Source organism: Mytilus edulis, chromosome 3 (genome assembly GCF_963676685.1).
Source record: "Mytilus edulis chromosome 3, xbMytEdul2.2, whole genome shotgun sequence".
Classification (NCBI taxonomy): domain Eukaryota; kingdom Metazoa; phylum Mollusca; class Bivalvia; order Mytilida; family Mytilidae; genus Mytilus; species Mytilus edulis.
Genome location: NC_092346.1, coordinates 73,550,667 through 73,562,215, shown reverse-complemented (window position 1 = coordinate 73,562,215; position 11,549 = coordinate 73,550,667). Strand labels below are relative to the sequence as shown.

At 31.4% G+C, this 11,549-nt stretch overlaps 1 protein-coding gene across 1 annotated transcript in view; it reads right to left on the bottom strand.

Annotated features, from left to right (window-relative positions):
- Positions 1-556: 556 nt before the first annotated feature.
- Positions 557-11,549, bottom strand: part of LOC139515413 (zonadhesin-like) — a 35,815-nt gene continuing 24,822 nt past the window's right edge. The window contains exons 12-17 of the mRNA XM_071304984.1: positions 10,574-10,872; positions 8,830-9,110; positions 6,903-7,120; positions 6,209-6,410; positions 1,051-1,101; positions 557-792 (exon numbers count right to left, since the gene is read on the bottom strand). Coding sequence (XP_071161085.1) covers positions 557-792; positions 1,051-1,101; positions 6,209-6,410; positions 6,903-7,120; positions 8,830-9,110; positions 10,574-10,872 — 1,287 coding nt within the window. The remainder of the gene's footprint in view (positions 793-1,050; positions 1,102-6,208; positions 6,411-6,902; positions 7,121-8,829; positions 9,111-10,573; positions 10,873-11,549) is intronic.

The window sequence follows — 11,549 nt, the reverse complement described above, 5'->3', positions numbered from 1 at the left end:
AATATTAATTATGTGGAAAACAAAAGGGTCTGGAGTGGTGTAATTTTTACACCATTGTCCTATATTAGCTATATATAAAGTTGAATTATTCGATTTGTCGTTTTTACCCCATGACGGCTGACAAATTGGACCCCGTTATTTTAGTATTATAGATATCCACAGACAGATAGTTCATGGCTGCAGTGATAAAATGTTCTAAACTATGTGAATATATGACATGTATAAATATCAGTCTTTTTCTGTATTTTAAAAAGGTCTCTATCTGTGTCTCAAATCAAATCCTCCTAGATAAAACTTCACTGAGAATGTAAGATTGCTTTCATTTTAATGAAAACAAACGTGAAAGAACAAATCGAAAAGTTTACTTTGTTATTTAAATAAACATGTAATGCGAGTTTAAAAACTCAACCTAATCAAGTTTTTTTTGTATCAGCTTCGAATATACTTCAATCGGAACAGGAGGTTGCTTGATTAAACAAAACCCAAATAATAGGAAATTTGGATTTGTGGTTAATAAGTGTCTAGATTTGATACATGCATAAACATAATCTTAAAACTAATATTTACCTTTAATACTATACGTGACTTTGAATTTTCCAGAACATTTATTTTTAACTATAACGGCATTCTTCTTTTTTCTTAATTTGTATTCTTTATTATTACATGAACTCTCTAAAGGCTCAATGTCTGTAACTCTCTGAAGATCTGATGCTACGACTTTACAAGACTTCAATTTTCTCGTCTTAGCTGTGCATTCAACAATTATGTCTTTTTTGCAAGATGCAGAAACAGCTGTAAATAAAGGCGAGTATTGTTTACTAATGTTCAATAAACGCTATTCGCAAAAAAGAGAAACATCAAAGTCGCAACTAAAACACGAGTTAATGAGAGAAGCAGTGTACTTCTACACCATATATACCATCTAGATCTAATACAAAGATCATTTGAAAAAATACGGAGTCTTAAATTCAGATCAAGTCAAATATTTCGTATACACAAGTGTTTTATATAGTTGATTCATACTTAGCATGTACAGAAATATATACATACTGGGTTCCTCTTCATTTGGCAGTGTAAATTCCTCCTCTTGCTTTGGTTTTTCTGTAAAAGTTGAAATAGTTATAAAGCGTAAGGTAAATTATAACGAGACAAAAACAATTAATTATGCAATTTACTGTCAATTGGAAGAAAGATATTTTTTCTTCATAAAATCAGTTTTCATATTAAAACAAAATTGTTTATAAAAAAACAAAGATACCAGATACATAATTTGTATTTTGTTAAAAAGTCTCAGAATAAATTAAATATTCTTTAAAATATGGAACGCAAAACACAAATGCAGCATCGATGCAAGAATAATAAGGCAGATTTATTGTAATAAAATTGAGAATGGAAATGGGGAATGTGTCAAAGAAACAACAACCCGCCCAAATAAAAAACAACAGCAGAGGGTCACCAACAGGTCTTCAATGTAGCGAGAAATTCCTGCACCCGGAGACGTTCTTTAGCTGGCCCCTAAACAAATATATACTAGTCCAGTGATAATGAACGCCATACTAATTTCCAAATTGTACACAAGAAACTAAAATTAAAATAATACAAGACTAACAAAGGCCAGAGGCTCCTGACTTGGGACAGGCGCAAAAATGCGGCGGGGTTAAACATGTTTGTGAGATCTCAACCCTCCCCCTATACCTCTAACCAATGTAGTAAAGTAAACGCATAACAATACGCACATTAAAATTCAGTTCAAGAGAAATCCGAGTCTGATGTCAGAAGATGTAACCAAAGAAAATAAACAAAATGACAATAATACATAAATAACAACAGACTACTAGCAGTTAACTGACATGCCAGCTCCAGACTTCAACTAAACTGACTGAAAGATTATGATTTCATCATATGAACATCAGGCACAATCCTTCCCGTTAGGGGTTTAGTATCATACCATCATAACATATATGAGAAGAACATAACCCGTGTCATGCCAACAACTGTTTTTAGAATAATTGTGTTTAGTTCCGATGCAAAGACCTTATCAGTGACTCAATATTAACGCCAAAATATGCAATCTTTAATGACTTGACAACAGTATCGTAATTATATCCCTTCTTAATAAGTCTATTCAAAGGTTTTGTAAGTTTCTGAGGTGAATACTGACACCTTTGTGCTTTATAAAGAATATTACCATAAAAAATTGGATGTGAAATACCTGAACGTATTAGAAGTCTGCATGTTGAGCTATATTTACGAATGATGTCTTTATACCGATGATAAAATTTAGTAAATGTTTTGACTAGTTTGTGATATCGAAAACCCTGGTGTAATAATTTTTCAGTAATACATAAATTTCTCTCGTTAAAATCTAAAACATTGTTACATACACGAGCGAATCGTACAAGTTGAGATATATAAACACCGTAAGATGGTGACAAGGGAACGTCACCATCTAAAAACGGATAATTAACGATAGGAAATGAAAAATCATCCTTTTTTTCATAAATTTTAGTATTCAGCTTTCCATTAGTGATATAGATATCAAGATCGAGAAAAGGGCAGTGGTCATTGTTAGTATTAGCTTTATTTAAAGTAAGTTCAACAGGATACATTTCATTAATATACATACTGAAGTCGTCATTATTGAGAGCCAAAATATCATCCAAATATCTAAAAGTATTATTACATTTGTTTATCAGATGTTGTTTCGATGGGTCTTTGCTTATTTTTGTCATAAATTGTAACTCATAACAATACAAAAATAGGTCCGCAATAAGTGGTGCACAGTTAGTCCCCATTGGAATCCTGATAATCTGACGATATACGGAATCCCCAAAGCGAACAAAAATGTTATCTAGTAAAAATTCAAGGGCATATATAGTATCAAAGCATGTCCAATTAACATAGTTTTTTTGTTTATTGCTACTAAAAAATGACCTAAAAGAGTTTGAACATATATATTCACATTCTGATTTTTTGAAAGCCCATTTAATTAGGTGTGTGAATTTTTTCTTAATGAGAATGTGAGGTAATGTGGTATACAGGGTAGAAAAATCAAAACTTTGAACAGATTCAAAATCACCAATATAAGCATGCAATTTATCAAGTACTTCCAACGAGTTCTTGACACTCCAAAAGTAATTTATTCCACTATTTTCGAAGGCCTTATTTGAACAATTTATTATCAGGTTTTTAATTGTACCAAGTGTGATGGTAAGAAGAATAGACAATTTAGTAGTTGAACAATGGCTTGAAGACGAAATAAATCTATATTTGTAAGGGGTTTTGTGTAGCTTCGGAAGCCAATACATAGTTGGGACTTTCATTGTATTTGGCTCTGCTTGTAAAGCGGTGCCTAAAAGTTTATGTTTGTTACAGATTTCGTTTTCTGAAAATGGAGTAAGTTGGAATGTTTGTGAATTGGTGATTTCCTTTTTCAGAACCTCAATGTAAAATTTACGTCAAACAATAATAATATTATTAGCAGCTTTATCTGCCGGGACAAAAACAAATTCCTTGGCTAGTTCTTTTAGTTTATGTTTGATACGAGAAATAGGTTTATTGTTGTTATTGTTTATAGTAAAATGTTCTTTAAAATGTTGAATACGTATATCAACTATCTTCATTACTGAATTAAAAAAAGAGTCCAAAGATTTTTTGTCAGCTTTTTCCCGTTTTATCCATTTCATACAGTAAGTATGGAGTGAGTCGTGGATGATATTACGACACTCATTCCAATCAATAATTGACGGGGACGATATTTAGGTCCTTTACTGAGGAATGATTTTAACTCTCGGTCTTGAACGATGTTAAGATCTCCTGTTATAACATGGGAAATGGGTCCATAAATATATTCGGAATTACTGCAATTACATGAAGTAGGTGTATTTTCACTGATATTAACATCTTTACACAATTGACTATAATTAAACACAAATTTCCGGGTAGATTTCTTGTAAATATAACAAATAAGAGGTAGCTCAGTATTGTCAAAATATCCAGGAATTTGTTCTTTAACAGAATGGTCGTTAAATATACCGGCAATATTTACAAAATCAAAGCCTTTATTGACATACTTAATTTTAATAAAATGTTTTTTATGATCTTCAGGGCGATCAATTTTGGGAAATAATTTAGAATAACAAAATGCCATAATAATTTGAACAATTTCATACTTAGGACTGCTATATGAAATTGTGTTGCAATCCTCCAAAATTTTATTTAACTTATTAACCGGTAACGAACAGAGTTTTGTTAACAGATAATGTCTGCCGTTGTTTTTTGAAATAGAAATTAGGTCCGAAATATTGGTATGATTGGCCCGAAATTTTCTTTGATTGCGATTTGTTCTACGACCGTTAGAACGTTTTTTACGAACAGTTTTAGAAACTATATCCAAAATGTTAACGGAATTGGTTCTAGATATATTACCAATTCCCATGATATTATCATTTAGACCGAGAGGGTAAACTGTCTGTAATTTTTTAATCCAATTTAATTCAATTATTTTCCGTGATCGTACAAACTTTGAATGCGATTCACCAGGCTGCTTATTTACTACTTCTAAAGTTTGAACTGCTAAATATTTAAAAGGATGGTTGTGCTTCTTAAGGTGTTGGTAAATGATACTTTTGAATTTATTGGGTCTTTTAAAACGATACAGATGTTCTTGAGTGCGTTTAGATAAATATCGTCTGTTATCTTTAATGGTAAAATAGCAGTACACAATCAGTCTTGTTCTTCGATTAATTCTGCAAATTTTTAGACAAATTTGCAAATAATATGATAGACTAAAATAAAACTGAGAATTGCAAATAAAATGTGTGAAAAGATGACATCCCGACCAAATAGTAATTAACAGTCCTATGCAACCAATGGGTCTTCAACGAGAAAATTAAACACCCAGAGGCGTGCCTCATTTTGCCCTTAAACTAAATGTGTATTAGTTCAGCGAATGGACTCTTTAGAATGAAATTCAAAACAGTGTGGCTGTGGCCATTGATTGACACATTAAATTCATCCATTGACTGGGACAATTTATGTGAACATTTGTCTGTATCGACCACTGTTCACGACGTACCTACGATAGACATTTAAACTGTGGGGTCACTAAAGGTTTCTTAACGCCTTTAATTATAAAATAATTTGAAAATTTAAGCAGGAATAACCTTTATGTTTTGATTTATATAATTGATATAAATCAAAACCTCGTGTTATTTCTGATTAATTTTTCGAATTACTTTATTAAGGTGTTGAGAACCTTTGGTGACCCCATAGTTTAAGTGTCTTTAAAAAGTACATAGTGAGCAGTGGTCGTTACATACAAACGTTCACCTAAAGTGTCCCAGTCAATGGAAGAATTTAATGTGTCAATCAACGGCCACAGCCACACTGTTTTGAATTTCATTCTATTTTAGAAAAAAAAGAACTAAATATTGACAATGACTCCCTTTTTCTGCTTACAAACAGTGTTGTTGGCATACAACTTGAAATTGTTATGCTGTCTGTAAGACACAAATGATAACCCGTCTGACCATAGGAATTTATAAATTTTACACTCAGTATGATGATCTATGTTTTATTCTGATGTTTGCAGACTGAAAATCTAGCCAAAAGGTTTCTACTTTAACTCAATACTTGCGGCTACAACCTTTTCTTAAAGATATTACAAATTTGACAATACTAAAAACTCAAATTTTTGGCATACGAGACATTAATCTTTAGTAGAATGCTGACTAATTATATTGCAAATGAAGGCAACCAACTTACGGTTTTCATGACTGTCTTATATATATACTTTTTGGACTAACGAATGAACGGACGGACGAATGGACAAAAAACCCCGAAATGACAGACAGACAACAGGGGAAAAGTGATATGCCTCCACATTATGTCGCAGGAGCATAAAAATATGAGATGAGATGTATCGCATTGCCTACAAAAATAAGGAGATTATTTTTATCTGATTTCTAAATTAGTCTGTTTTAAGAAACAATTACTACTTGGTTGTGTTCGATTTTAATGCTCTACTAAGCTTTATAAGGAGAAAATGTATCTTTACAGATGATAGCACTACCGACATTAATATTAAACTATATTTTAACTTGTCGTTTTGTTGTAGATAAGTTTAAAAAACAAGTTTTCTAATATTAGGAACGCATAAAACGTCAGATGAAAAAGTGGTCTAAATTACACAACTTTTAAAACGTACCTATACATTTGGAAGAATCATCAATATCTTGTTCAAATCCTTCAACACACATGCATTTCCTAGTTCCGCCTTCAATTCTACACTCTTGTTTTTCCCCAGTGCATTTAACATCAGTTTTTTCGATAAGAGCTTGTTTGCCATCTTTATCAACACATTGCTTAAAATTACCACATTCGGATTGATATGGATATGTATCACCAACCTGTAACAACGAAGTAGCAATGCAGTGATTTACATTTAATTAATCATGCTCAATATTCTTTATCTTGAGAGGTATCACTGTTTGTTTTTTTGCAGCTGTTACATTAATTCTAGCAAGACAATTCTGGCTTGCTAGCTTTGTTTGTATCAATGTTTGCCATGCCAACAAAGCAAGCAAGCCAAACAAAGATTTGTCTTGCTAACATTAATGTAAAAGCTGTAAATTCAGAGATCTTAATCTTTCAATGATTTTGGAGATCTTTAACTGGATGATACGAGATAAGTTTGTGATTGGTATTGTTGGTTTGATAACCAAACCAGAGCATTTGATACCTATCGATTGGTTGGTTTTGAAGGCTGGTCGGTTGAATGAAGGATGAGAAACCCTTTGAAGAGAAAACACCGTTGACGACACGGAATATGAAGGAAGCATATATGACTTTTGTCTTTTATTTTTGTTTATATTTTACATTTAGACTGATTTAACACTTACAAACACATTATAATTGCGTGTGTCTATATCCAAGGAACAAGCCCTACATTCAGCTATATCTACACAGATGTTATCTTTTTCAACTTTTCCAGACTCGCATGTGCACCCTCTGTACGGAGCTGTGGCACATTCGGAACTTTTATCTGCCTCAGTATCCATACAATTCGGAATACAGGTAACTTTGTCAGATTCCACAAATGTTTTATCACATTTCAAAGCTGAAAAAAACATTGAATAATAATCTTGATAAATCAATCTACAATTTTTGTTTTCATTTTTTTTTAATACGATTTGTAATAATTCATCTTTATAAAAATATATCGGATCAAACGTTCTATGGAAATTCACATTCTGTACAATTGCACGATTAATAAAGGCATGTACGGTTATATGACTTGCTTTACGATTATATTGGAGTTCATGCATTTATTCTAAAACGTTTATAGTTGTTAAGTGTATTGTTTCTTTCTAATCGATCAGATATCATACTTTTTTATCACATGTAAGAGCTAAAAAAAAACATTTAGACAAAATGTAAGTGCTATTTTATTCTATAATATCATATATACGTTTGGCGCCGAGTTTTAGAGTTTGACATTTAACAAAATATTATTTTTCTATAACTATATTTATTAAAGCGTTTTACTAGTGAAATTAACATCCCGTATAAAAGTGACATCCTACATTTCTGTGCATTATAAGCTATGCATAACAACAATATTTAAAACCTTATCTGTTTGAGGATTGATTTATCAAGCTTTTGCTCAGTTTTACTTTCATGTATTCTAGCCACTTTCTTTGCAATAAATATTCTATAGAGATTCACTTAACTTGTATCACTAACAAGTCTACCCATTTTGTATATTATCATATTTATCAAATAAAACTACTTCCCTTAAAACGGTTGTGCACACAGTTGACCATCATCATTCAGCAGTTTTTAAGAATAAATCATATTAGAATGAAATTCAAAACAGTGTGGCTGTGGCCATTGATTGACACATTAGATTCATCCATTGACTGGGACAATTTAGGTGAACGTTTGTATGTAAAGACCACTGCTCACTATGTACTTTTTAAAGACACTTAAACTATGGGGTCACCAAAGGTTCTCAACACCTTAATAAAGTAATTCGAAAAATTAATCAGAAATAACACGATGTTTTTTGATTTATATCAATTATATAAATCAAAACATAACGGTTATTCCTGATTAATTTTTCGAATTATTTTATAATTAAAGGCGTTAAGAAACCTTTGGTGGCCCCACAGTTTAAATGTCTATCGTAGGTACGTCGTGAACAGTGGTCGTTACAGACAAACGTTCACGTAAATTGTCCCAGTCAATGTATGAATTTAATGTGTTAATCAATGGCCACAGCCACACTGTTTTGAATTTCATTCTATGTTAAAAATTATTCTCTAAAAGAATCAGTAATAAAAAATGCCCTGTTTGAAGTAATATACTGTTTGTTCTAGAAAAAATACTTATTTTTTTCAATAAAAAAGACCAGAATAAACAGTCAATAACAAATAAACACTTTATAAAATATTAGGCATACACTATTTGTGTTTACCTCCATAAAGAATGCTCAAAACAAATACTTAAATTTAAAACCTCAATGAAAGTATATACTACAGGAACAAATTGACAAAAAAACCGTTACTCACCGTATTGAATAATTTGTTATAATAAGTATTGCATAGATTTTCTGTTTGCCTTGGAGTTTATATTTTTTTTATTTTCCTTTTATGTAATATTCTCATAAAGGATGTTTCTTGGAAGTTATTTTTTAAATTAACTTTGCTAGATATGACAATGAGTGTTTAATAGCCATCCAGAAATATAGATCAGAATTTACAGAAATTAAAGACAAAAATGTCCATAAAACAAAGTTAAGAATAATGCAGTTAAAATCAAACTTACGACAATTTGTAACAATTCTCCACTCCGTCAGATCAATTCTTATTTCAGACTGGCTAGCAGTTTTTACAGCATACTCAAGCATTTGACAGTGTAAATTTAAGTTGAGATTTTCACAGACATCAAATACACAGCTTGCATAATATTCCGACAGGTCAAAACCTTCGACAAAAGCTTCTTTGAATAGACCATTTTTAGAATTGAGCAGTCCACACTTATTCATTTTTCCAGCTTCTTTTGTTGCTTTGTCAGAACACGTAGCCAGGGGTTGTTCATCTTGACAACTTAAAAAACATAGTTTTCACTTATATTTTGTTTAATGAATACTTTTGAATATTTTTCCTTGATTTATTTATATAAATCAATATCCATTGCAATGCGAAACAAATTAAAACTAGCAGTGTCTTAGTTATTTATTTGAGTAATTGATGTTAAAATATTCCAAAAAAAGGTCTTACAAATTCAAAAAACAACCATCCCCAATTGACCTTCATTGGTATAAAATTAAATAAAAAAGCATTTTTTTAAGCGTATTTGAGTTTGAACTCCAATTTCATTGAACATAGACAGTTGTCGCATTGGCACTCACACCACATATTCCTATATCTAATGATAGTGCAAGTTTGTCATTCATGGTCTATTGACACATTCTTGTTTGTAAATAAAAGAGAAATTTCCTGTTACTACCATGGCTTTTTTACCCTTCTAACAATGAAGTTTGGATGCTTATTTGCTAATCTTTTTAGTCTATAATGTACAGTTTCAGAAAACAAAACTCATAAAGAATGGGATGAGGCGTGAACTCAGTTTTTAACCTACACATTTCATATGTTGACTACTTTGTAGATGTTGTGAAGCTAGTCCATTTTTTGTAAAAATGTCATACTAACTAAATTGTATTGTCTCGCATATTATTATTATACTAGAAGTTCTTGAATATAATGTTTAGAGTGTTTATTGAGCAAGAAGCTAAATGAGTGCGTTCACAAAAAAAAATCAAGATATGGAGTACTTGGATAGAATTGCGATTGGAAAATCCCTTTACCTTATCCTGTTATTAAGAAATGACATGCAAATGAAAAATTTCGGAAGAAGGTTTTTAAAAAGATTTATGGCTGCTTTTTTCAAAATATTTTTTGAAATTCAGGAACTGAAAATATATAAACCTTAGATGATTTCTTAACATTTTTCGATCTCTTTTTCTGTTTTGTTTCTGTTTAATTTTAGGAAGTTAAAAGGGTCCGTACGTTTTTTTTAATCATCGAAACTAAATAGTTTTTTTTAAACTGAAACATCTTTTCACCTTTACCTTCCTTGGATCAACAAACACTCATACAAGTCTTTTTAACACATTGCGATTGATTTTGCCATGTAAAGATCAGTTGTAAATGTGATGTACCGTTTTTGATGGAACAAAAATGTATGAAAAGAGGAAACAAATATAAAACTTTACATGTCTAGTCAACACCTGAAACTGATCATAGGAGTTCTTATTCTTTCATTTTTTATTGGGATATTGTTTTTTTACCAGATGTTGATCCGAACTGTACAGTATGATGGTTGGTGTTAGAACTAAAGCAGACGTGTATAAGTGAAGATATAAGATATGAACATCGGTAAACTAATGTTGCCTATAGATTATAAACCTAAATACACATTTTTTACATTTCGTTGCGTGAAAGCTTCATTGTCATTTGAAGTACTAGTTTTTCATTTCTCTAATTTTTGAAATATGTGAAAAACTTACCTTTCACCTGGAGATTTCCATTTTTGCCCTAATCGATAGTGCAGTGCACGAGGTTTAGCAAGATTCCCGTCACCGTCCATATAGTCATCTTCTTTATCTCTGTTGCAATTTCCACACATTCCAGTAACACGACCACTGTATGTACTAAATGGAGCTTGAACCATTACTTTATGTCTACCATCATAACTAACATCAATTTCACATTTTGTATGACGTATCGCAATAGATCTTTCTTCCCTTGTAATGACTATATTCTCCGCATCAAGATTTTGTGGCACAGGAACAAGTTGTCCATTAATCTGTTAAATCAAGACATATTTTTTTTATTGTTTTATTTCTGTGAAAGTTATTTGTAATTTTGTTTCAACATTTTGTGTTTTACATTATCCGAAATACCCGTAAAAGGGTACATGTCCCATCTCCCTATTTTAAAAACGACACGTTTGCAAGATACGTAAAAATTGAGATGTGGTATAATTGCTAATGAGACAAATATCTACTACTTGTATCCATAATACTAAAATTACGAAGTCCAATTTGTCAGCCGTCATCGGGTAAAAACGACAAATCAAAGAATTCAACTCTATATAGTACTAATATAGGCCAATGGTGTAGATTAAAAATTACACCACTCCAGACCCTTTTGTTTTCCACATAATTAATATTGCCAATCATTAACAAGTTCCGGGTCGAATCCGATACCGATACCAATAGTATATTCACCTGTTAGCTATTACCTTATCTGTACGTTCCGCATTTGACAGGCGCACCACCAAACGGTGTATTTAGGATTTTGCTATATACACGGGTCATAATCAAAGGGCAGACACTACTATTGTAGTTTTATTCAGCAATTAGCAAGACTTTCTAAGATAACTAATATAGGACAATGCTGTTGATTAAAAAATACTCCATTCCTGGATAGCCAGGACCTTTTGTTTTCCAAATAATTAATATTACCAATAATTGATAAGTT